Source organism: Macaca mulatta, chromosome 20 (genome assembly GCF_049350105.2).
Source record: "Macaca mulatta isolate MMU2019108-1 chromosome 20, T2T-MMU8v2.0, whole genome shotgun sequence".
Classification (NCBI taxonomy): Eukaryota; Metazoa; Chordata; class Mammalia; order Primates; family Cercopithecidae; genus Macaca; species Macaca mulatta.
This window is the reverse complement of record NC_133425.1, coordinates 5731257-5758345: the sequence shown is the minus strand read 5'-3', so window position 1 is coordinate 5758345 and position 27089 is coordinate 5731257. Positions and strand designations below refer to the sequence as shown.

General features: G+C 47.6%; 2 protein-coding genes and 1 long non-coding RNA gene across 4 annotated transcripts in view; 1 reads left to right on the top strand and 2 right to left on the bottom strand.

Moving 5' to 3' along the window:
* LOC144337874 (uncharacterized) overlaps positions 1 to 14358 on the top strand; it is a 28281-nt gene extending 13923 nt beyond the window's left edge. Inside the window, exon 3 of the long non-coding RNA XR_013411507.1 lies at positions 14099 to 14358. This is a non-coding gene — a long non-coding RNA (uncharacterized LOC144337874). The remainder of the gene's footprint in view (positions 1 to 14098) is intronic.
* The window catches only part of HMOX2 (heme oxygenase 2), a 37212-nt gene extending 14896 nt beyond the window's left edge, over positions 1 to 22316 (bottom strand). Inside the window, 1 exon segment of one of the 2 annotated variants that reach the window (NM_001266069.1) lies at positions 22191 to 22316. The gene's annotated coding sequence lies outside the window, so the exon portion shown is untranslated. 2 annotated transcript variants of the gene reach the window in all.
* The window catches only part of LOC144337859 (uncharacterized), a 116826-nt gene continuing 109861 nt past the window's right edge, over positions 20125 to 27089 (bottom strand). Inside the window, exons 3-4 of the mRNA XM_077985546.1 lie at positions 21654 to 22290; positions 20125 to 20841 (exon numbers count right to left, since the gene is read on the bottom strand). Coding sequence (XP_077841672.1) covers positions 21909 to 22290 — 382 coding nt within the window. The 3' untranslated portion in view covers positions 20125 to 20841; positions 21654 to 21908. The remainder of the gene's footprint in view (positions 20842 to 21653; positions 22291 to 27089) is intronic.

The window sequence follows — 27089 nt, the reverse complement described above, 5'->3', positions numbered from 1 at the left end:
AGAAGCTGAGGATTCTTTAAGTTTCATAGTCAGCACCGGGGCGGGGGGAGGTGGTAAAGCCCTGAGTGAATTCTAAAATGGTTCTGGTGGGATTTTTATAGGGACAGAGCCTAGGCTTCAGGCATCCCACAGGGCTGGCTTTAACTGATGAAACCTTGGGTCATCCCTAGGTTACTATCAAGCAAATATTCCAACACTGAACAACCTTGAAAGCAGGTGTCCTGTGGATAAGTGGAGTCAGTCATGTTTCCTTTCACACAGGCACAAAAATTGTCACCTGTAAGCTTCAGCTTCTATCATAAACAGGAACTGTGAATAGTATTTGGGGGTAGAGGGAAAAATGTAGGTGATTAAGGTGCGTATGCAGAACTGTCATTTTGGGAAACCTGAGAGTGCCATCAGCTCCCAGATGCTTTCCTCTCCATAAGCAGCCTGAAGCCTTAGAAGCCATTCCTGGAGGCTGGTTCTGGTAGCTCACACCTATAATCTCTGCACTTTGGGAGGCCGAGGCTGAAGGATCACTTGAGTCCAGGAGTTTGAGACCAGCCTAGGAAACATAGTGAGCCCCCCTCTCTACAAAAAAATAAAAATAAAATAATTTTTTTTTTTTTTTTTTGAGACGGAGTCTTGCTCTGTCGCCCAGGCTGGAGTGCAGTGGCCGGATCTCAGCTCACTGCAAGCTCCGCCTCCCGGGTTCACGCCATTCTCCTGCCTCAGCCTCCCGAGTAGCTGGGACTACAGGCGCCCGCCACCTCGCTCGGCTAGTTTTTTTTTTTTGTATTTTTTAGTGGAGACGGGGTTTCACCACGTTAGCCCATGTTGGGATGGTCTCGATCTCCTGACCTCGTGATCCGCCCGTCTCGGCCTCCCAAAGTGCTGGGATTACAGGCTTGAGCCACCGCGCCCGGCCAATTTTTTTTTTTTTTAAAGAAGCCATTCCTGCCTTGGTAGACGGCCCTCAAGTTCACCCAAGACAGCACTAGACTATAAGTCTGACAGACCTGGGTATACCAGGCTAAGTCACTTTCAAGCAGTGTCTCATTGGCTCTGAAGAAACTAAGATCAAGAGAATTAACATGGGCAAGGTCACTCAGAGAGCTAGTGATCAAGTTGAGACTAAACTTGAGTCGTTCTGAATGCAAGGTAACTCCTCCTGTGTCCCTAGTTAATCCTCATTGGTTCCTGCATGTGAGATTAGTATAGTGTCACCACAGACTGCTGGTAACATGGAAACTGAAGTTATGGGCTAGAGGCACTCATACCACACTGCATTTATGCATGCAGTAGAGAGGTTAAACTACAGCCTGTAATTTGTTGTTTTAGTATACAAAGTGAGCAAGAGGCCGGGCATGGTGACTCACACCTATAATCCCAGCTCTTTGGGAGGCCGAAGTGGGCAGATCACTTGAGGTCAGGAGTTCGAGAGCAGCCTGGCCAACATGGTGAAACCCCATCTCTACTAAAAATACAATTATTAGCCAGGTGTGGTGGCGCACGCCTGTAATACCAGCTACACTGGAGGCTGAGGCAGGAGAATCGCTTGAACCCAGGAGGTGGAGGCTACAATGAGCTGAGATCGATCCACTGCACTCCAGCCTGGTCAACAGAGCGAGACTCTGTCCTAAAAAAAAAAAAAAAAAGGAAAGAAAAGTGAGCAAGATTCTATTATTTCTGAGAAATAAGTGCTCAGGCCCAGCTGAAGATTCAGAAGTTGATGCTGCTTGTCCCCAAAACACTCACCTTGGCTCACTCAGATTACACAACAACCTGAGAAGATTGTTCCCTGGTGAGATCTATTTTTGATGACTAACAGGGCAGGCCAAGGCTGGTTCCAGCAGGGGAGGATGGCATACCCCGATATTCAGTGCCTGAAGAGAGGCAATCAGACCTGCTAGACCTTAGTGGACAATGAAGCCAAGGGCTCCAGAGCATCCCTATACCAAAGGGAGGTCACAATAGGGTCTGCACATCTCTATAGCATCCATTGCTATAGTAACTACAGAGAAATAGACTAAACCGTGTCAAGCATGTATTGAGTGTTTAAAATCTAAGCAGTCCTATATTTCTGCCTACTGAAATATATTAAATATATTGTGCCTCAGAAATGGTAGTGCAATAGATAGAAAGTATGTTAACATAAACTTCCTGTAAAATTAGCAACTCTATAGGACAATCCTTTGGTCAATCGAACAAGGCAGCTCCAGTTTCTCACTCTGGGCCTGCAAGGTATCTTTACACGTTTCCACAGGCCTGTAGAGTAAGGTATTATTCCTAGGCTTCTTCACAATGACTACCCAGATTCTGGTGGGGGCTGAAGTTGGGGCAAGGAAACAAGCCCAGGCCAAAAACCAGTAATGCCACATATGGTTGGCTCATCCTACACAGACTGTGCCTATGGTAGGACGGAACTAGCAGCAGCAGCTATTGGACTTGCTCAAAGAAGGATGGTCGGCTTTCCCAGCACTACCAGCGGGCCCTGCCTACACCCTAAGAGTAGTAAGTGAAGTGGAATCTGCTTCCTTCTTACCTTCTGACTCCCTGTCTTAATGCACAAGGCACCAAGAGTTCCTAAAAAAGGAGGTCCTCAATTGTTTTCCTCCCTTAGTATATAGGGCCTGATTTGCACATAAATGACAATGTCCCACAGGAGTAGTCGGGCAGAGTGTCCAGAAAATATATTGCAGATGATGTGAAATTACTAGCAATTAGCTGTAAATGCAGCTCTCTCTTCTACTCTAAACAACTTCTCAGAAAGGGAGCCAACTTATAGGAATAATCTTTAACCCAATCAAACCCAGACTGGTCTTGAACTCCTAGCCTCAATAGTCCTCCCATTTTGGCCTCCCAAAGTGCTGTGATTACAGTGATTACAGGTATGAGCCACCATGCCCGACCAAACTTTTTTTTTTAAGAGACTCACTTTTTCACGCAGGCTGGAGTACAGTGGTGTGATCATAGCTCACTGCAGCCTGGATTTCCCAGGCTCAAGTGATCCTCCTGCTTCAGCCCCCGAAGTAGCTGGGACTACAGGCACAAGCCACCACACCTGGCTAATTTTTGTATTTTTAGTAGAGATGGGGTTTCACCATGTTGTCCAGGCTGGTCTCAAACTCCTGGACTCAAGCGATCTGCCTGCCTCAGCCTCCCAAAGTGCTGGGATTACAAAGTGCTGGGGTGCGTGAGCCACTGCACCCCACCCAAACTTATTTTTTTAAAGGCAAAGCATTCATAAACTTCATTGTTAATAAATTATTTGGAACACATCTCATAACCACACTTAAAGAGTAGAAAATCTAAGTGACACAGTGATTATTTAGCAAAATGTACACTAGCTTTCTAGGAAAGCTTTCTAAACACTCCATACTCCAGCTCTTCAAAGAAACCTTTCAGGATTGAAGGGAAGAGAAAACAGATCGCCATGCATTACTCCGCCCAGTCAATATGTTAAATTTGCACAGTCATGTTTTCTTTTTTTTTTTTTTTTGAGATGGAGTCTCGCTCTGTGGCCCAGGCTGCAGCGCAGTGGTGCTCTGCAAGCTCCGCCTCCCGGGTTCATGCCATTCTCCTGCCTCAGCCTCCTGAGTAGCTGGGACTACAGGTGCCCGCCACCACACCCCGTTAATTTTTTGTATTTTTAGTAGAGACGGGGTTTCACCATGTTAGCCAGGATGGTCTCGATCTCCTGGCCTCGTGATCTACCCGCCTCGGTCTCCCAAAGTGCTGGGATTACAGGTGTTAGCCACCAAGCCAGCCCCACAGCCATGTTTTCTACTTTCCTCACTAGTATGAAATTCCCTGGACACGGCCTCCCATCACAACTGTCACTTGGCTGTAACTTGCTATCTGTATAAATGGCATATGTGACTATTAATTTAGATAAAGATTTAAGTATTTGTATTTCTGTATATATTCTATGATAAGAAGACCGAATCCCCCCATATGAATGAAAGTTTCTAGAAACTGGGTTCAACAAGCGTAATAGCAGGCATATGCACAGAAGTCCTTTCTGCACAGCACAATACTAATGTGTTCAAAAGACACACGAGGAGCTGGGGCAGTGGACTGGATTTTACAATGATCTCTAGAGACTGAGCCGTAGTAGGCACCCAACAAATGTTAATTAAGATGAGCCTAGCCATGACAGAATCTACTGGATGCACAGAGGCCAAGAGGCAGCACATGGATGTGGTTAAGGCACAGGCTCTAGAAAGGTACAACCAAGAGCAAACCCTGGTTCTGCCCATCCCAGTTGGGTAGACTTGGGCCAGCTACTTAATTTCCTGGAGTTTCTTTCTTCATCTGTAAAGGACAGTGATAACAATTCCACAAGGTAGGTATGAGAATTAAATGAGATAAATGAGTTATAAACTGTGACATTATATGGTGCTGATTAATAAACTAAAGAAAACATCCCTTGCAATTTAAAATTAATGGCTGAGCCCAGTGGCTCATGTCTGTAATCCCAGCACTTTCAGAGGCCAAGGCAGGAGGATTGCTTGGGCCTAGGAATTTGAGACTGGCCTGGGCAACACAGGGAGACCCCATCTCTAAAAAAAAAAAAAAAAAAAAATTTTCATTAGCTGGTAGGCTGACGGGGGTGGAGGGGAGTGGCATGCAGTTGTGGTACCATCTACTTAGGAGGCTCAGGTGGGAAGATCACTTGAGCCCAGGAGGTAGAGGTGGCAATGAGCTATGACGGGAACCACTGAATTCCGGCTTCCAGCCTGGGCCACAGAGCAAGACTCTGTCTCAAAAAAAAAAAAAAAAAAAAAAGGAAAAAGAAAAGAAAAAGAAATGTAAAATTAACAAATGTCCCCTAATATTTCCTTTTTCTCCCCACTCCTGGGTTCAAACAATTCTTTTTTTTTTTTTTTTTAATTATACTTTAAGTTCTAGGGTACATGTGCACAACATGCAGGTTTGTTACATATGTATACATGTGCCATGTTGGTGTGCTGCACCCATTAACTCGTCATTTACATTAGGTATATCTCCTAACACTATCCCTCCCCACTCCCTCTGGGTTCAAGCAATTCTTGTGCCTCAGCCTCCTGAGTAGCTAGGACTACAGGCCAACACACCCAACTAATTTTTGTATTTTTAGTAGAGTCAAGGTATTGCCATGTTGCCCAGGCTGGTCTCAAACTGCTGACCTCAAGTGATCTGCCCACCTTGGCCTCCCAAAGTGTTGGGATTACAAGGTGAGCCGCCGCACCCAGTCTTTTTTTTTTTGAGACAGAGAGACAAGTCTTGCTCTGCCACCAGGCTGGAGTGCAGTGGCACAATCTTGGCTCACTGCAATCTCTGCCTCCTGGGTTCAAGCAATTTTCCTGCCTCAGCCTCCCGAGTAGTAGGGGTTACAGGCACATGCCACCACACCCAGCTAATTTTTTATATTTTTGGTAAAGACAGGGTTTCAGCATGTTGGCCAGGATGGTCTCAATCTCTTGACCTCGTGATCCGCCTGCATCAGCCTCCCAAAGTGCTGGGATTATAGGCGTGAGCCACTGCACCCAGCCTGTATCTAGTGCTATTAGAATGAAAATGGAGATTCTTCATGATGAACCTCAACTCAAAGTCTGTGACCCTCAGTGTAAGCCATTTATTTATTTGTTTGTTTGTTTTTAGAGACAGGGTTTTGCTCTGTCTGGAGTGTCCCATCTACTTAGGAGACTGTAGTGGTGCAATATTAGCTCACTGCAGACTCTACTTCCTGGGCTCAGGCGATCCTCCCAATTCATCCTTCTAAGTAGCTAGGACTACATGTGCGCACCACTATGCTAATTTTAAAAAGTATTTTGTAGAGATAGGGTCTCAATATATTGCCCAGTCTGGTCTCGAACTCCTGGCCTCAAGGAATCCTCTCACCCTCCCTGTGTTGGGATTACAGTTGTGAGGTACTGCATCTGGCCCCTAGTATAGATTTGATGCTGCCTATAGGGCTTTTCATGGAGACAGCGATATTTCCATTTCTTGTTTGAAAGTATATGGGGGTTAGGCACAATGGCTCACACTTGTAATCTCAGTACTTTGGGAGGCCAAGGCAAGTGGATCACAAAGTCAGGAGTTCAAGACCAGCCTGGCCAATATGGTGAAACCCTATGTCTACTAAAAATACAAAAATTAGATGGATGTGGTGGTGTGTGCCTGTAGTCCTAGCTACTCAGAACCCGGGAGGCAGAGGCTGCAGTGAGCCGAGATCACGCCACTGCACTGCAGCCTGAGCAACAGAGCGAGATTCTATCTCAAAAAAAATAAAAAATAAAAAGAAGGAAAGAAAGAAAAGAAAGAAAAATCTTGGAATTTCAAGCAAAATATATATATGTACTCTTTGAGATAGAGTCTCACTTTGTCACCTAGGCTGGAGTGCAGTGTCAGACTCGGCCCACTGCAGCCTTGACCTCCTGAGCTCAAATGATCCTCCCACCTCAGTCCCCCAAGTACCTGGGACTACAGGCATGCAACACCATGCCCAGGTAATTTTTCGGTATTTTTTGTAGAGATACTGTTTTACCATGTTGCCCAGGTGAGTCTTGAACTCCTGAACTCAACCGATCCAATCGCCTTGGCCTCCCAAAGTGCTAGGATTACAGGAGTGGGCCACAGTGCCCGGCCTAGCAAAATAAATTCTGCAAAAGACCTAAGGGAAGATATCGTATTGTTTCAGTTTAACTCCTTTGAGGAGATCCTGAACAAGACTTAGGTGAAGGGTCCTCCAGTAACCGAGAATCAGGGATGGAAGACAGGACACACTTTTGTTTCTTTAGAGTGACTTATAAAAAGTAAAGGTTTAATTAGGTAACTGAAAATTTACTTTGTCCTGTGACAAATCTGATTTGCATTTTCATCTCATGACAACCAATCTCCAATCCAGCGTTTCTCCACTGGGGGCCAACTTGTCCCCCAAGGAACATGTTTGGAGATGTGGCAATGTTTACAGACATGTTTAGTTGTCACAACTGAAAGATGGGAATGTGCTATTGACAATAGTGGGTAGAAGTCAGGGACACTGATCAATGTCCTATAATGCACAGAAAGCACACACATGCTTGCATGTGCGCACACACACACATACCCCACCGCCACAAACGATCCAGCCCAAATTGTCAACAGCACTAACGTTGAGAAACCCTGCTGGACCACAAAAGCAGTGTGCATTCAAAAGAGGACAGGAGTCTAATACCCCTCTCATCCTTTCATCAATTTACAGAGACGAGATTGTTAGTCACCTTTATCAAATATCTCTTTTTTTTTTTTTTTTTTTTTTTTGAGACGGAGTCTTGCTCTGTCACCCAGGCTGGAGTGCAGTGGCCGGATCTCAGCTCACTGCAAGCTCCGCCTCCCGGGTTTACGCCGTTCTCCTGCCTCAGGCTCCCGAGTAGCTGGGACTACAGGCGCCCGGGCGCCACCTCGCCCGGCTAGTTTTTTTGTATTTTTTAGTAGAGACGGGGTTTCACCGTGTTAGCCGGGATCGTCTCTCGATCTCCTGGCCTCGTGATCCGCCCGTCTCGGCCTCCCAAAGTACTGGGATTACAGGCTTGAGCCACCGCGCCCGGCCTATCAAATATCTCTTACATAGATTTCTGAGGTAACTGAATTTCCACCAAAAAAACACAAGAGGCTATTAGAGGCAGCTTGGCACTGCCCACAAACGACAATGAAAAGGGTTACAGTACCTTCCTGGGAATAGACCTTATTTGTATGTATTTGGATCTCTGCAAGTTAAACATTTAAAACGAACTCAGTAACAAACCCAGGCAGGCTGAAGTCCCTGACAGAAATGTGTTTATTGACTTCTTTGTGGGATGGAACAGAAAACTGGGAGAAATTTCATTATTGTTTATCAGTCTGGTATCTGACTGCTAAGAAAGCTAAGAATCAGGAGAACTAACTTCTACTACCAGGTCTGCAACTAGCTAGCTGTAGGACTTCCTTGGAGCTCCAATGAGTCATTTCTCAGTGAACTGCAGGGAGGATGGCTTTGAACAGGAGGCAAAGCAGGAAAGGCTGTGGGCCTCCTATACCCTGCTTCAGTCAGAACAGCTCCCCTATTCCTTGCTATTATTTCCTCCAAGAAAAAGGTTGTGCTGCTTCTAAAAATAAGATCCAAAAAACAACATTAAGTGATAATACTGTAGGCCTGATATTACATTCAGAGCTACCTAAGTAAGCCTTTTATGATCCATCCTAGCACTTGTATCTTGTTATGGTATGTATCTGTTTATATGTTTGTTTTCCAGATTACAGTTCATTTATCTCCTATTACCCAACTACACACCAATCAGGGTTTGTTGACTGAATGAATCATTTCCAGAATAAAAGGTATTCTCAAAATTGAGGCATTGTCAAAGTGCTGATGACAGAGGGCAATTAAAGGTGAATCTCAGGTATAAGAATAACGGGCCGGGCGTGGTGGCTCACGCCTATAATCCCAGCACTTTGGAAGGCTGAGGTGGGTGGATCACGAGGTCAGGAGATCGAGACCATCCTGGCTAACACGGTGAGACCCATCTCTACTAAAAATACAAAAAATTAGCCAGGCGTAGTGGCGGGCACCTGTAATCCCAGCTACTCAGGAGGCTGAGGCAGGAGAATGGTGTGAACCCGGGAGATGGAGCCTACAGTGAGCAGAGATTGCACCACTGCACTCCAGCCTGGGTGACAGTGTGAGACTCTGTCTCAAAAAAAAAAGAATAATGGGGCAGGTGTGGTAGCTCACACCTATAATCCCAACACTTTGGGAGGCTGAGACAGGAGGATCACTGAGGCCAGGAGTTTGAGACCAGCCTGGGCAACATATACAGATCCCTGTTGCTACCTCCCCCCAAAAATTATAAAACTAGCTGGATGAGGCTGGACGCAGTGGCTCACACTTGTAATCCCAGCACTTTGGGAGGCCAAGGCAAGTGAATAGCTTGAGTACAGGAGTTCTAGACTAGCCTGGGCAACATGGCAAAACCCCATCTCTACAAAAAATACAAAACTTAGCTGAGCATGGTGGCACACGCCTGTAGTCCCAGCTATCTGGGAGCCTGAGGTAGGAGGATCACTTGACCCTGGGGTTGGAGCCTGCAGTGAGCCAAGATCGTGCCACTGCACTCCAGCCTATGTGACAGAGTATGGCTCTGTTTCAAAAAATTTTTAAAAAGTAAAATAAAATTAGCTGGATATGGTGGTGAGTGCTTGTGGTACCAGCTACTCGTGAGGCTGAGGTGGATCACTTGAGCCCATGACTATGCCACTGCAGAAGGAAGGAAGGAAGGAAGGGATGAAGGGAGGCAGAAAGGGAGGGAGGATGATGGCTGCCTAATGACTAAACACTTGGTGAAGGATGAGAATGGCCCTGTTGGGGGATCGAGCATTTGACGCTTTGTGCTTGAGTAACTCACTGTTTCATATATGAAGGGAAAATGCTGCATTACATTGGTCTTAAACTGTCCCCCTTACATTCCACAGATATGACTACTGAGAGCGTACCTTTTAGATTTTGTTTTATGGTCTCTGAAAGCCTGATTGGTAGCATAACACTGTGTTACTTGCCCCCTCTTTATATAAAGAAATGCATACCAGCCTGGGCAACATGGCAAAAACCCCTGTCTCTACAAAAAAAACTACAAAAATTAGCTGGGCATGGTGGCACATGCCTGTCGTCCCAGCTACTCAGGAGTCTGAGGCAGGAGGATTGCTTGAGCCCAGGAGGTGGAGGTTGTAATGAGCCAAAAACGCACCACTGCACTCCAGCCTAGGCGACAGAGTGAGATCCTGTCTCAAAAAAAGAGAGAAATGTACAGGCACATTTTTAACTGTCATGGTGGCAAATGCTTGCCAGCCTTCTCCACTCAATGCATACACAAACCACTGACTCCTTGATGTCTACATCTGTGAAAAAACATCCAGTGTCCCCCAAGTTGTCCTTAGAGTCTGTGTTTCATAGCAGCAGCAAGGTCTCTTCATGTTGTTCTCTAGGGAAGGGGTCAACCACAAAAAGGCAACAGTTATACAACTTTGTAACAAGCCCACATCCTGTATCTAGGCACATTTTAGAGGAAACACCAAGGCTTTAGGTTATCATTATTGCAAAGGAAAATGCTACAGTTATCATAATTTACTGAAAAAAAAAGAAAAAGAAAAAATCAAAAATCTCAGCAGTTTGCTGTAAAACTGAGTAACTTCCTGTTACAATCTTCTCCAATGGGGCAGCACCCACAACTATACATATTAAAGTGAAGTTTAATGTCCAAGAGTTTAATTCCTTGAATTCCCAAGAGTTCCCAGAACTGGTCAAACATCATTATCTCCATTAATCATTATTCAGAGGAAATTCAAATAGCCCAGAACATCAGCTACTGACTGAGGACATGATTAGGCAACAATGAATGAAAAGCTTCAGAAAAAAGCAGACAAAATGGAAAAGGCAACTATCCAACAGCTCAGGCGTTCTCCAAGCCCGTGAGAGGTATACTCAAGCCTTTTTTTTTTTTTTTTTTTTTTTGAGGTGGAGTTTCGCTGTTGTTGCAGCAAAACAATAGAGTGCAATGGCGCAATCTTGGCTCGCTGCAACCTCTGCCTCCTGAGTTCAAGCGATTCTCCTGCCTCAGCCTACTGAGTAGCTGGGACTACAGGCATGCACCACCACATCCAGCTAATTTTGTATTTTTAGTAGACACAAGGGTTCTCCATGTTGGTCAGGCTGGTCTCGAACTCCCAACCTCAGATGATCCACCCGCCTCGGCCTCCCAAAGTGCTGGGATTACAGGTATGAGCCACTGTGCCCGGCCACGCCTGGCTAATTTTGTATTTTTAGAGGTCAGGCTGGTCTCAAACTCCTGATCTCAGGTGATCCACCCACCTTGGCCTCCCAAAGTGCTGGGATTAAAGACAGGAGCCACTGTGCCCAAACTTTTTTTTTTTTTTTTTTTTGGAGACAGGGTCTTGCTGTGTTGCTCAGGCTGAAGTGCAATGGCTCAATCATAGTTCATTGCAGCCTCAACTCCTGGGCTCAGGTGATACTTCCAACTTAGCCTCTGGAGCAGCTGGGACTACAGGCATTCACTACCACGTCTAGCTAATTAAAATTTTTTTTGTCGAGACAGGGTCTCACTATGTTGCCCAGGTTGGCCTCGAACTCCTGGGCTCAAGCGATCTCTCTTTGGCCTCCCAAAGTACTGGGATTACAGTCATGGGCCATGATGCCCAGCCTCAAGCCTTTTTTCAAACAAAACCCTATACACATGGCCAATACATAAAAGAAATAAGTAAGCTTCCATACTTAAAATGAGAAGAGAAAGAAAAAGGAGGGCCAAAAGGGACTGAGCTCAGCTCCTCAGTCCCCTCAGGACCTCGAGCTTGGCTTACTTTGCTTTTGCTCAGCTATGGTCTAGGAGACATAAGATACTCAATTAAACATTTGCTGGCTACCATTTCCCACTACCTGTGCTAAGTGACCAGTGGCTCTGGGCACGGTCTCTTATTTTAGGCCTGTATGTCCAAATCAGCAGTGGGAAGCTGGGCCTGGATTAACCATTGTTCCCAGAACTGACCTGCCCAGAGCTTTCTGGCCACTGGGCCAGAGCTCCATCTACTCTTCCACACATCATTTCCAGTTGCCCACTAGCTCCTTGAAAACTTCATGACCTTCCAAAAAACCATGTAGTTTCTGTGTCTTCAACTCACCTCATCCCCAGCATTGGTACTGAGCTCTAACCCTGTATTAGGGACAGGCACATACTCTAATCAGCTGTCCTTGACTAAAGTCAGACCTTGAGCTCTAAACACTTCTGCCTCACCCACACCAGCTAGTTAAGTTGCTGCGGCCTCAGCAGTCCTCTCCTAGGAACCAGATTAGACCACTCCTTACACATGGGGACATGCTGTCCTTTGGACAAGTACTCAGGCAAGTCCCTTGACAGTTGGTGTTTGGTAAAAGGCTGTTTGTTTACAAAGGAATGTCTTAGGGTTTCTGTCTTTAATCTACTCAAATACTTCCTTTTTCGAACACAATTTGTGTTCGAAGACACAAATTGAGAGATGTGTACTTCTGAAGATGGGAAGAAAGGGTATTTGTCAGAATAATCCTTATCCGTTTTTTTTTTTTTTTTTTTTGAGACGGAGTCTTGCTCTGTTGCCCAGCCTGGAGTGCAGTGGTGTGACTCACTGCAAGCTCCGTCTCCCGGGTTCACGCCATTCTCCTGCCTCAGCCTCCTGAGTAGCTGGGACCATAGGCGCCCGCCACCACACCCGGCTAATCTTTTGTATTTTTAGTAGAGACGGGGTTTCACAGTGTTAGCCAGGATGGTCTTGATCTCCTGACCTCGTGATCCGCCTGCCTCGGCCTCCCAAAGTGCTGGGATTACAGGCATGAGCCACCGCGCCCAGCCCCTTATCCTGTTTTTGGTTGCAAATTCCTTTCAGAATCAGAGCAAGGCTTCAGATTCTCTCTCCAGGACAATAGTATAGTTTTAAAATGTTGCCTGTGGCTAGGCATGGTGGCTCACGCCTGTAATCCCAGCACTTTGGGAGGCCAAGGTGGGTGGATCACCTGAGGTCAGGAGTTCGAGCCCAGCCTGGCCAACATGGTAAAACCCTGTCGCTAACAAAAATACAGAAATTAGCTGGGCATGGGCCGGGCGCGGTGGCTCAAGCCTGTAATCCCAGCACTTTGGGAGGCCGAGACGGGCGGATCACGAGGTCAGGAGATCGAGACCATCCTGGCTAACACGGTGAAACCCCGTCTCTACTAAAAAAATACAAAAAACTAGCCGGGCGAGGTGGCGGGAGCCTGTAGTCCCAGCTACTCGGGAGGCTGAGGCAGGAGAATGGCGTAAACCCGGGAGGCAGAGCTTGTAGTGAGCCGAGATCCGGCCACTGCACTCCAGCCTGGGTGACAGAGCGAGACTCCGTCTCAAAAAAAAAAAAAAAAAAAAAAAGAAATTAGCTGGGCATGGTGGTGGCAGGCACCTTAATGCCAGCTACTTGGGAGGCAGAGGCAGGAGAATCGTTTGAACCCAGGGGGCAGAGGTTGCAGTGAGCCAAGATTGAGCCATTGCACTCAAGCCTGGGGGACAAGAGCGCGACTTCTCTCAAAAACAAAAATAAAAACAAAAGGAAAAAAATCAATCCCTGTTCTAAAAGGAGTCTATCAGTGACATTCTCTTTTTATGGGTAAAGTTTTCAGTAAGACCCTGAGTGCTCTAAGAAAGGTTTCTTCTTTCTCTGGCCTCCTTCCTTCTCTTCTCTTCCTACTCTATCTTAGCGGGTTCAGTGCAAGTTCTCCCGTTTTCTCAATTTCTCCACTCTAACTTCCCCGGCCTCTCAAAACTCTCATAAACCTTACAAAGTGATTTTACTGTTTTGTGTCTTCTCAAAGTTACTACCAGCTCCTAGTACACAAAGACTGTGCTTGGTTTGCTGTTGTATTTGCACATCCCCTCAGTGCCAATACTCTGCACACCTTAGAGGCTCAACACAGTACAGTCAGCCCTACATATCCATGGGCTCTGCATTTGTGGATTCAACCAACCTCAGATTAAAAATATTCACAAAAAGGCCTGGCATGGTGGCTCACGCCTGTAATCGTAGCACTTTGAGAGGTGGAAGTGGGTGAATCACTTAAGGTCAGGAGTTCAAGACCAGCCTAGCCAACATGGTGAAACCCCGTAATCTGCTAAAAATGTAAAAATTAGCCGGGGGTTGTGGCAGGCACCTGTAATCCCAGATACTTGGGAGGCTAAGGCAAGAGAATCGCTTGAACCCAGGAGGCAGAGGTTGCAGTGAACCAAGACTGCACCATTGCACTCCAGCCTGGGTGACAGAGCGAGATGCCGTCTCAATCAACCAATCAATCTTCAGGGGGGAAGAAAAAAAAACAAGATGGCTGCATCTGTACTACACATGTACAGACTTTTTTTCTTGTCATGATTACCTAAACAATACAATATAACAATTATTTACATAGCACTGTATTAGGTATTATAAATACAGATGATTTAAAGAATACGAAAGATATGTTACATGCAAATTCTATACACCATTTTATATAAGAAACTTGAGCTGGGAATGGTGGCTCATGCCTGTAATACCAGCACTTTGGGAGGCCGAGGCCGGCAGATCACCTGAAGTCAGGAGTTCGAGACCAGCCTGGCCACCATGGTGAAACCTCATCTCTACTAAAAATACAAAAATTAGACAGGCGTGGTGGTGCACACCTATAATCCCAGCTACTCCGGAGGCTGAGGCAGGAGAATCATTTGAACCCGGGAGGTGGAGGTTGCAGTGAGCCGAAATCGCACCACTGCACTCCAGCCTGGGTGACAGTGCAAGACTCCGTCTCAAAAAAAAAAAAAAAAAAAAAAAAAGAAACTTGAGCATCCTGGATCTTGATACCCTTGAGGGGTCCTGGAACCAATCTCCATAGATACTGAGGAATGACTATATATACCTGTCAAATGGCCTCATATTACTGTTTCTTGATCCTTCTACCTTTAGCTATTTGGACTTGAATGTGTTGCCTCTTTTAAAATTTGGGCATATAGGCCGGGCGCGGTGGCTCAAGCCTGTAATCCCAGCACTTTGGGAGGCTGAGATGGGCGGATCACGAGGTCAGGAGATCAAGACCATCCTGCCTAACTCGATGAAACCCCATCTCTACTAAAAAATACAAAAAACTAGCCGGGTGTGGTGGCGGGTGCCTATAGTCCCAGCTACTCGGGAGGCTGAAGCAGGAGAATGGCGTAAACCTCGGAGGCAGAGCTTGCAGTGAGCTGAGATCCGGCCACTGCACTCCAGCCTGGGCGACAGAGCGAGACTTAGTCTCAAAAAAAAAAAAAAAAAAAATTGGGGCATATGAGGCCGGGCACCGTGGCTCACGCCTGTAATCACAGCACTTTGGGAGGCTGAGGCGGGCGGACCACTTGAGGTCAGGAGTTCGAGACCAGCCTGGTTAATATGGTGAAACCTCGTCTCTACTAAAAATGCAAAAATTAGCCAGGTATAGTGGCGCACATCTGTAATCCCAGCTACTTGGGAGGCTGAGGCAGGAGAATCGCTTGAGCCTGGGAAGCGGAGGTTGCAGTGAGCTGAGATAGCGCCACTGCACTCCAGCCTAGGTGTCGCAGCAAGACTCCATCTCAAAAAACAAACACACAAAAAGATGTATAGATATATTTCATCTGCACCCTAGGTTCCTAGCACAAAGCTCCTAAAACTTTTGTAGATGGGGGCAGTAGGAGAATCTTTCGTTCTGATATTGGTCTTTAACCCCAGTTCCTGACACAGAACTCCTAAAACTTTTGTAATTTCCTAAATCCCTTGGAATTTCCTGGGTAATAGGAGCATCTTGTTTTGTTTTGTTTGAGATAGAGTCTCATTCTGTCACCCAGGCTGTAGTGCAGTGGCATGATCTTGGCTCACTGCAACCTCTACCTCCCAGGTTCACGCAATTCTCCTGCCTCAGCCTCCTGAGTAGCTGGGATTACAGGCGCACACCACCACACCCAGCTAATTTTTTGTGTATTTTTAGTAGAGACAGGGTTTCACTATTTTGGCCAGACTGGTCTTGAACTCCTGACCTCGTGGATCTGCCTCCCAAAGTGCTGGGATTACAGGTGTGAGCCACTGCACCCGGCTGGTAATAGGAGCATCTTCTGTTGTAAGTAAGTAACTCTTGGTGGGCTCCTAGATAGCCTTGGGATAGGGGCTGATTGCCTGGGGAACCAACTATGTGATTAGAGGGTGGGAACTTTCAGCTCTACCCACTTAACCTCAGGGGAGGGGAGAAGGTCTAAAGGTTGAATTGATCACCAATGGCCAATAATGTATTCAATTATGCCTTTGTAATGAAGCCTCCATAAACAAACACACACACACACCCCCCCCCCCAGGGTTTGCATTAGCTTCAGAATAGCTGACTACATGAAAGTTCCAGACAGGGCGTAGAAGCTCCATGCCCCTTTCTACATGCCTCACCCTATACATCTCTTCTATCTAGCTATTCATCTGTATCCTTTTTTCTTTTTTTCCACTCTGTTGCCCAGGCTGGATGGAGTGCAGTGGTGTGATCTCAATTCACTGCAACCTCCGTCCCCAGGGTCCAAGCAATTTTCCTGCCTAAGCCTCCCTAGTGGCTGGGACTACAGGCATGCACGACCACGCCCAGCTAATTTTTTTGTATTTTTAGTAAAGATGGGGTTTCACCATGTTGGTCAGGCTGGTCTCAAACTCCTGACCTCAGGTGATCTGCCCTCCTTGGCCTCCCAAAGTGCTGGGATTACAGGCATGAACCAGCACGCCCAGCCATCTGTATCCTTCTTAATATCCTTTAGAGTAAATGGGTAAATATAAGTAAAGTGTTTTCCTGAGTTCTGTGAGCCACTCTAGCAGATTAATCAAACCCGAGGAGGGACTGTCAGAACTCTCAATTTATAGCTGGTAGGTCAGAAGAACAGGTGACAATTTACTACTTGTGACTAGTGCCTCAAGTTGGGACAGTTTTGTGGGACTGAGCCCTCAATGGTGGGATCTGACACTATCTCCAGATAGAGTGTTAGAATTTAACTGACTTAGAGGACACCCCGCTGATGTGTCTACTAGAGAACTACTTGGTGTATGGGGAAACAACTCCCATATATCTGGTGTCAGACGTGTTGTGTTGAGTGACTGTGGGAACAGAGTAGGAAAAACACTTTGGGGTTTTTGCCTGTCTCAAATAACTAGAAGAGCCACAAGTGAAGACAGAAAAGCATAACCTATAGCAGCTAGTTTCTCAGCACAGCACGTTTTTTCCCCTTCTGGGTCCACTTGCCTTTTTATAAACACAAAAAGTCTTACAAAGCAGGACAAATGTGATGCTGAGTGCAGACATTTGAACATTTTGCTAGAGGAATGGAGTTTTTTAAGTTATATTCTAATTAGTGGGATACCTGCTATTACCAAGCAGACCAAAGGCCTGACTTTCCCTGTGCCCTTCCTACATAAAAAGAAGGGAGTAAAGATTTAATGTCTTCTAGGTAGAAGTTAGAGGACCACCCAGGCCACACTTCACTAAGTTTGCTTTTTCATCTGCCTTCAAACACTACTATCCACACTCAGCTTTGTTCATTTATTCCTTCCCTTCTCCCTCCTGCCCTCCTCCAGACTGCCAGAGAGATAGTTCAAGGTGACAACAGCTCCTCTGCAGCAGCACATAGTGGCCTTGCCAGAGACAACAGCAGATCAAGTAACTACTGAAGATGATGGCTACACTTGGACAGGTGACATTACATTATCATCAACAAATATTTATCACCTTCTTCAGTACTGTGACTACAAAGAAGGATAAGATCTTCTTCTGCACGTTAAGTACTTTTCAATCTAGAGAGTTAGGTGGAAAAATAAAAATATAACATAAGGTGCACCATTCTGTAAATATTAATTGTGCAATACAGACAACTGTGTTAAGACAAAGCTTTATGTTCCCGACTTTCCAGAACAATTCTGATTTCAAATATCCTGTTCCACCTAATTCTTTCAGTACACCTGTATGCTCAATTACATGTGTTTGGCATAAAAATTATGATCATCACAGCTACTTATGAGGCCAGCCAGTCAACTAGATTAACTAAAATCAGGATGGCATTATAATACGAGATTGTTTCAATCACACTAGTACCTTCTCGCAGCCTTAGCACGGTGCTTTAATAATAGGCCCTCTATCTCAGACATGTCAACATGAGCAAAACAAAAAATAGTAGGCCCAGCTGGGCACGGTGGCTCATGCCTGTAATCCCAATACTTTGGGAGGCAAAGGTAGGTGGATCACCTGACATCAGGAGTTTGAGACCAGCCTGGCCAACATGGTGAAACCCCGTCTCTACTAAAAATACAAAAAATTAGCCAGGCATGGTGGCAGGTGCCTATAATCCCAGCTTCCCCAGAGACTAAGGCAGGAGAATCGCTTAAACCTGGGAGGTGGAAGTTGCAGTGAGCCAAGATCACGGCACTGCACTCCAGCCTGGGTGACAAGAGTGAAACTCTGTCTCAAAAAAAAAAAAAAAAAAAAAATAGTAGGCCCTTAGCCGGGCACGGTCGCTCACACCTGTAATCCCAGCACTTTAGAAGGCCCAGGTAGGTGGACCACTTGAAGTCAGGAGTTTGAGACCAGCCTGGCCAACATGGCGAAACCCCATCTCTACTAAAAATACAAAAATTAACTGGGCGTGCTGGCGCACACCTGTAATCCCAGCTACTCGGGAGGCTGAGGAAGGAGAATCACTTGAACCCAGAAGGCAGAGGTTGCAGTAAGCCGAGATGGCGCCACTGCACTCTAGCCTGGTTGACAGAGCAAGACTCCGGCTAAGAAAAAAAAAAAAAGGCCGGGCGCTGTGGCTCACGCCTGTTAATACCAGCACTTTGGGAGGCCGAGGTGGGTGGATCACCTGAGGTCAGGAGTACGAGACCAGCCTGGCCAACACAGTGAAACCTCATCTCTACTAAAAATACAAAAATTAGCCAGGCATGGTGGCATACAGCTGTAATCCCAGCAACTCAGGAGGCTGAGGCTGGAGAATAGCTTGAACCCAGCAGGCTGAGATTGCAGTGAGCTGAGATTGTGCCACCACACTCCAGCCTGGATGACAGAGCAAGACTGTCTCAAAAAAAAAAAAAAAAAAAAAAAAAAAAGGCCGGGCCTGGTGGCTCACGCCTGTAATCCCAGCACTTTGGGAGGCCGAGGCGGGAAGATCACAAGGTCAGGAAATCGGGACCATCCTGGCTAACACGGTAAAACCCCGTCTCTACTAAAAATACAAAAATTAGCCAGGCGTGGTGGCGGGCACCTATAGTCCCAGCTACTCGGGAGGCTGAGGCAGAAGAATGGCGTGAACCCGGGAGGCAGAGCTTGCAGTGAGCCGAGATCATGCCACTGCACTCCAGCCTGGGCAACAGAGCAAGACTCCATCTCAAAAAAAAAAAAAAAAAAGAAGAAGAAGAAAAAGGCAGGCTGGGTACAAGACACCAGTCTGTTATGCCATTCTTCCCCACAGCCTTTTTAAAGTTACTGAGAACTATGACAGTAATTAGGCCTATGATACTCCTGGGAAGGAAACGAATCTATTTGTGAAACAAAAATTAATTTTTTCCCTAAGCCAAGTGAAGGGAATATCCACTTCGTTGGCCTCTGATATACACACTGACAGCACAGTTCACCACACAACAATCACCTCTTCCGGCGTCCCTTTCCCCAGGTATTCTATTCGCTTACCGCTCTATCTTCCCTGCTAGTCCACTCCCTCCTCTTTCCAGCCTGTGCCTTACACAAGGACCCCAAACAAGAATCACCTGAGAAACTCCAAAAACAGGTTCCCAGTCATAATCCCAATTTTACCAAAAAAGAAAGGTTTGGAAACCCCTTAGATCAACAAGCAGCATCCAAAGACACCAAAAACTTAGGCTCACTAAGTATTAACTTCCTGCCTCAGCCTCCCAGGTAGCTGAGATTATAAGCATGTGCTAGCATCCCACTTATTGTTCACGCTAATATAATTTTTTTTTTTCTTTGAGACGAAGTTTCGCTCGTCGCCCAGGCTGGAGTGCAATGGCACGATCTCAGCTCACTGCAACCTCTGCCTCCTGGCTGCAAGCAATTTTCCTTCCTCAGTCTCCCGAGTAGCTGGGATTACAGGCTACTTTTTGCAAGGCTAATTTTCGTATTTTTAGTAGAGACAGGGTTTCACCATGTTAGCCAGGCTGGTCTCGAAATTGCAAGGCTAATTTTTGTATTTTTAGTAGAGACGGGGTTTCAACATGTTAGCCAGGCTGGTCTCGAACTCCTGACTTCAGGTGATCCACCCGCCTCGGTCTCCCAAAGTGCTGGGATTACAGGCGTGAGCCACCGCACCCAGTCTAGGTCAAGTTTTTAATCTGTTTTCTCTCCAAGGACTTAGAAGCTGAATTTCAAATTTTACACTGAAATACACAATTCTAATTTTTTTTTTTTTTTTTTTGAGACAGAGTCTCGCTCTGTCGCCCAGCCTGGAGTGCAGTGGCCGGATCTCAGCTCACCGCAACCTCCGCCTCACAGGTTCAAGTGATTCTCCTGCCTCAGCCTCTCAAGTAGCTCAGATTATAGTCACGTGCCACCATGCCCAGCTAATTTTTTTTTTTTTAGTAGAGACAGGATTTCTCCATGTTGGTCAGGCTGGCCTCTATCTCCTGACCTCAGGCGATCCACCCACCTCGGCCTCCCAAAGTGCTGGGATTACAGGCGTGAGCCACTGCGCTGGACCCACAATTCTAATTTTCAAAGTATATCACCCTCCTGGAGGAGTGATATTCCAGTTTTGGGTGCAATCCTGATGTAGAGCCCAAATGTCCTGTGAAGAGAGTCAGCTGTTAAAAGGAAACCAAAAAATCAAAGTAGCTCTAGCTGTCCAATTTTACAAGTTTTCAACAGATTTGATGAGGGGTGAGCTAAAGGCAGTCAATGCTTTATTGTCTGTAACTCATTGGCACTGGCATTTCTAGAGTTGCTCATGTTCCCCCTTTTGGTGACTCACAGCATTTCAACATGTTGCCACAGCAAAGGAAAAAAGGAAATCAAGTCAGACAATGGAGGAATCACAGGATTTCCCTCTTCACATCCCCATTTAGATGAGGTCATTCAATGAGTGTGTGTGTTTCCAAGGCTCTACAAATTCCCACACCCTCACCAGCGTTTAAACCTAAATGTTGTCTCTGATAACTTTTTCTAATTTTACCAAGTAAGCTTTTATATGTCTTATTTAACTGTGAACTCCTGGTAAGCACAAATTTTGTCTTGTGATATTTATTTTTTCTTTTTTGAGACAGGGTCTCACTCTGTCACCCAAGCTGGAGTGCAGTGATGCGATCTCATCTCACTGCAACCTCCACTTCCTGGGCTCAAGTGATCCTTCAAAATCAACCTCCCCAGTAGCTGGGATTACAGGCACGCGCCACCCTGCCCATTTAATTCTTTGTATTTTTAGTAGAGACGGGGTTTCATCATGTTGACCAGGCTGGTCTCTAAGTCCTGACCTCAGGTGATCCGCCTACATCGGCCTCCCAAAGTGCTGGGATTACAGGCGTGAGCCACCCTGCCCAGCCTAAGCTGAGTCTTAACACTGACCTCGTTTTACACGTGGAAAAATGATCAGCTCGCAAGGCTTTGCTAGGGGCTGAGAGGAGAGGGCTTCCTCCAGTGGAAAGTATTATGCAGTGCTTTTTTTTCTTTTTTTGAGATGGAGTCTCGCTCTGTCGCCCAGGCTCTGCCTCCCAGGTTCAAGGGATTCCTGCCTCAGCCTCCCGAGTAGCTGGGATTACAGGCATGCCCCAACACCTCAGGCTAATTTTTGTATTTTTAGTAGGGACGGAGTTTCACCATGTTGACCAGTCTGATCTCGGACTCCTGACCTCAAGCAATCCGCCAGGCCCGGCCTCCCAAAGTGCTGGAACTACAGGCGTGAGCCACAGCCCCGGCCCAGACGCGATTGAAATGGCATGACACAGGCAGGCCTCGTGCAAAGACTGCAAGGAGGTCCTGGCAGCTTCTGCAGGGTAATTAATGCACCCAGAGCACTGCGCTCAGGTGACAGGTAAACCCATGTCCGGACTAACCGGCTACCCCCACACTTGATCCCTCCCAGTCCGACTCTGCTCCAAGCTGTACCAGGGTTCACTCGTGAAGTCACGACACCCACTCAAGGGGCACTTCCTATAGAGATAAGGGCACTGGAGGAAGGGCAGAGACCCGGCCAGTGCCAATAGCCCGGGAAGCCGCTAAGCCGGGCTCCAATCTCTGCCGGCATCCCCTGTCAGCACCGCCGACGTCCCCAGCTACGACCCCGGGGGTCACCTCGCCCAGCACGGCCGTGACGCTGGGAGGCGGTGGGCCCAACGGGGACGCCAAAGCAAGCCGCTCAGGCCTCCCCGCGCCCCCGGGGAGACGATTTTAGAGAGCGGCGTCCGGGGTTTCGCCCTCCCCTGATAGCCCCTCCACGCTCGTCTTCGTCCTTCTGCCCGGCCTCACTCAGCTTCCGGCCTGCCCGCTCTCCCCTCAGACCCGCGCCGGGGACGCAGAGGGCTGTGGCCTGGCTGAGCCCAGGTACGAAGGCCTGCACCGAGGCAGTGCCCGCGAAGGACGCGGCGCAGTCCGAGGAGCCGGGCGGAAGGAAGGCCCCGGGAGGGCGCAGACAGCTCACCTGCCGCAGGTCGCTGTGGCCCGTCAGCCAGCCTCCACTCAGCTTGCCCGTCAGCGACTCCCTCAGGCGCCGCAGTCCCCGCAGCCCAGCGGACTGGCGCGAAGGCCGGTGCAACGTTGGCACGCAGCGCGGGGCGGGGCCTAGGGAGGACACGCCCCTTGTAGCTGACACGCCCTTGCGGGGGGCGGGAGGCGGAGCATGTGGCTTTCTCCAGGTGTCTGAAGGCTGCAGGCTCAGGCTCTGCTCAGCAGGGTAAGTAAGGGTGCTTCGGCAGGAACGCTAGTGTTCACAAGAGCCGAGGTGTGTGAGGGTGCCTCAGGGCTGAGCACTTTTCTTCCCCAGTGTGGTTTAATCCTTTTACATCCGCTCAGTGATGTAAGAAATAGGGTTGTCAATCGTGGCACCACCCACTTGCTCACTTGCCAATGCAATCTGCGAAACTGAGTCTCAACTCCGACACATCGGTTACCAGTCTTGTATCTGATCTCCCTGTTGCATTATGGGCATTCTTCTAACAGCAGCCAGAATGACAGAATGATTTTTTTTTTTTTTTTTTGAGATGGAGTTTTGCTCTTGTCACCCAGGCTGGAGTGCAATGGCGTGATCTCGGCTCATTGCAACCCCTTTCCCCCGGGTTCAAGCGATTCTCCTCCTCAACCTCCCGAATAGCTGGGATTACAGGCGCGTGCCACCACGCCCGGCTAATTTTTGTATTTTTAGTAGAGACGGGGTTTCACCATGTTGGCCAGGCTGGTCTTGAACTCCTGAACTCAGGTGATCCACCCGCCTTGGCCTCCCAAAGTGCTGGGATTACAGGCGTGAACCACCATGTCTGGACTTTTTTTTTTTTTTTTTTTGAGACAGGGTCTGGTTGTGTCGCCCAAGCTGGAGTGTAATGGTGCAATCAGAGTTCTCTGCAGCCAGGAACTCCTGTGCTCAAGCCATCCTCCTGCCTCAGCCTTCCAAGTAACTTGGACTGAAGGCATGCACCACCACGCCAGGGAATTTTTTACTTTTTGTAAACCCAGCACTATGGTAGGCAGAGGCAAGAGGATTGCTCGAGTGCAGGAGTACAAGACCAGCCTGGGCAACATAGGAAGACCCCGTCTCTACAAAAAAATGTAAACATCAGTCTGAGGTGGTGGTGTGTGCCTATAGTCCCAGCCACTTGGGAGGCTGAGGTGGGAGGACTGCTTGAGCCTAGAAGTTCCTAGGCTGCAATGAGCTGTGATGGTGCCACCTTACTCCAGCCTGGGCAACAGAGTGAGGATATGTCTTTTCCAAAAAAAAAAGTCACCAGAGATATGAATATGAATACATAGCTCAGATAGGACGCAATGGCTGACTGCTGTATTTTTTTTTTTTTTTTTTTATGAGATGGAGTCTCAGGCTGTCGCCCAGGCTGGAGTGCAATGGCGCAATCTTGGCTTACTGCAGCCTCCTCCCCGGTTCAAGCAATTCTCCTGCCTCAGCCTCCTGAGTAGCTGGGATTACAGGCGCCTGCCACCACGCCCGGCTAATTTTTTGTATTTTTTTTAGTAGAGACGGGGTTTCACTATGTTGGCCAGGCTGGTCTTGAACTCCTGACCTTGTGATCCGCCCGCCTTGGCCTCCCAAAGTGCTGGGATCACAGGCGTGAGCCATGGAGCCCAGCCCAATTTTTGTTTTTTTTTATTTTTTTATTTTTTTTTGAGACCGAGTCTCGCTCTGTCGCCCAGGCTGGAGTGCAGTGGTGCGATCTCCACTCACTGCAAGCTCCGCCCCCCGGGTTGATGCCATTCTGCCTCAGCCTCCCGTGTAGGTGGGACTACAGGTGCCCGCCACCGTGCCCGGCTAACTTTTTGTATTTTTAGTAGAGATGGGGTTTCTTTCTTTTTTTTTTTTTTTTGAGACAGAGTCTCACTCTGTCGCCCAGGCGGGAGTGCAGTGGCCGGATCTCAGCTCACTGCAAGCTCCGCCTCCTGGGTTTACGCCATTCTCCTGCCTCAGCCTCCCGAGTAGCTGGGACTACAGGCGCCCGCCGCCTCGCCCGGCTAGTTTTTTGTATTTTTTAGTAGAGACGGGGTTTCACCGGGTTAGCCAGGATGGTCTCGATCTCCTGACCTCATGATCCGCCCGTCTCGGCCTCCCAAAGTGCTGGGATTACAGGCTTGAGCCACCGCGCCCAGCCTGAGACGGGGTTTCACAGTGTTAGCCAGGGTGGTCTCGATCTCCTGACCTCGCGATTCGCCCGTCTTGGCCTCCCAAAGTGCTGGGATTACAGGCGTGAGCCACCGTTCCTGGCCAAATTTTTGTATTTTTAGTAGAGACAGTTCACCATATTGGCCAGGCTGGTCTCAAACTCCTGATCGCAAGTGATCCACCCCCATTGGCCTCCCAGTGGTTTTTTTTGTTTGTTTTCAAAGACAATGGGGTCTTCCTATGTTGTCCAGACTGGTGTGGAATGCCTGGAAGCAATCCTCCCACTTGGACCTCCCGAAGTGCTGAGATTACAAATGTGAGCCAGGTTACCCGCCTGCTGTCTCATTTTAACGTCTCTCTGGGCCTTGTATTTTAAAAGGACTCACATTCCTCAGATAAAAATTTATTTTCTTGGCCAGGTGCGGTGACTCACGCCTGTAATCCCAGCTGTTTGGGAGGCTGAGGCAGGTGGATCACCTGAGGTCAGTTCAAGACCAGCCTGGCCAACATGGTGAAACCCCATCTCTACTAAAAAAAAATACAAAAAATTAAACGGGCGTGGTGGTGGGCACCTGTAATCCCAGCTACTCGGCAGGCTGAGGCAGACCCAGGTTCCAGCCTGGGCAACAACAGCGAAACTCCATCTCAAAAAAAAAAAAATTATTTTCTCAAACTCGAATTAATGTCCACACTGAAGTGTTTAAGGGTGAAGGGCACTGGTGTCTGCAACTCACTTTAAATGCATTTAAAAAGTAAGATAGTTGATGAGTGGATAGATGGATAAATATATCTACATGGTAAGTATATGGGAGTTCACCATTCAGCTCTTTCAACTTTTCTGTATGTTTACACATTTTCTTTTTTTTTTTTTTTTTTGAGACGGAGTCTCGCTCTGTCGCCCAGGCTGGAGTGCAGTGGCCGGATCTCAGCTCACTGCAAGCTCCGCCTCCCGGGTTTACGCCATTCTCCTGCCTCAGCCTCCCGAGTAGCTGGGACTACAGGCGCCCGCCACTTCGCCCGGCTAGTTTTTTGTATTTTTTAGTAGAGAGAGGGTTTCACCGTGTTAGCCAGGATGGTCTCGATCTCCTGACCTCGTGATCCGCCCGTCTCGGCCTCCCAAAGTGCTGGGATTACAGGCTTGAGCCACCGCGCCCGGCCAGTTTACACATTTTCATAATAAATTTTGGTGAAAATAATATTGTCATCCATGTCCATGTGAAGAGACCACCAAACAGGCTTTGTGTGAGCAATAAAGCTTTTTAATCACCTGGGTGCAGGCGGGCTGGGCCCGAAAAGAGAGTCTGGGAGGGGAGATGAGGGTGGGGCCGTTTTATAGGATTTGGGTAGGTAAAGGAAAATTACAGTCAAAGGGGGGTTGTTCTGTGGCGGGCAGGAGTGGGAGTCACAAGGTGCTCAGTGGGGGAGGTTTTTGAGCCAGGATGAGCCAGGCACAAGATAATGTCATCGCTCAAGGCAGGGACCGGCCATTTTCACTTCTTTTGTGGTGGAATGTCATCAGTTAAGGCGGGGCAGGGCATTTTCACTTCTTCTGTGATTCTTCAGTTACTTCAGGCCATCTAGGCGTATACGTGCAAGTCACAGGGGATGCGATGGTTGGCTTGGGCTCAGAGGCCTGACAGATATAACTGTAATAGTCTATTGCCAGATGTGCACAGCAAGTCAATACACCAAGACACAGGGCTGCAGCAGAGAGAGGCTGAATGGTAGGGCCAACGAGGTGCAGTGGCTCATACCTGTAATCCCAGCACGTTTGGGAGGCCAAGGGAGGAGGATCACTTAAGGCCAGGAGTTCAAGATCAGGCTGGACAACATAGTGTAGCAGGACGAGCAGCAGACAGAACTCCTCAGACACTGAGTTGCAGAAGGAAGGGGTTTATTCGGCTGGGGGCATCGGCAAGATTTCTGTCTCAAGAGTCGAGCCCCCCCCCCCGCCGAGTGAGCAATTCCTGTCCCTTTTAAGAGCTCACAACTCTAAGGGGGTACACGTGAGAGGGTCGTGACTGAATGAGCAAGCAGGGGTTACGTGACTGGGGGCTGCAGGCACCGGTAATTAGATCAGGACAAAACAAGATAGGGATTTTCACAGTGCATTTCTATACAATGTCTGTAATCTATAGATAACAGAACCAATTAGGTCAGGGGTGGATCTTTAACTACTAGGCCCAGGGTGCGGTGCCAGGCTGTCTGCCTGTGGATTTCATTTCTGCCTTTTAGTTTTTACTTCTTCTTTCTTTGGAGGCAGAAATTGGGCATAAGACAATATGAGGGGTGGTCTCCTCCCTTAATAGGAGAACTCATTTCTACAAAAAATAAAAAAAAAATAGCTGGGCATAGTGTTGTGTACCTTTATTCCCAGCTACTGGGGAGGCTGAGGTGGGAGGATCGCTTGAACCCTGAAATTTGAGGCTGCAATGAGCTATAACCACACCACTGCACTCCAGCCTGGGCAACAGAATGAGACCCTGTCTCTTAAAAAATAAATCTTAGGGCCACCCAATGAGGAGATGGGAGGAAACCTCAATCTGTCTCGCCCAGGAATTTGGGGCTAGGGTTTTTAAGGATTTTGAAGTGGGCCAAAGTGTGGAGACTGTTGATTTGTTGAAGAGTGCAGAAGGAAGCCATAGGACAGGGAGATGAAGGAACTATAGTCTCATGCTGACTCCACAGAGGTCTTCAGACTGGTTGACATCACCTTTT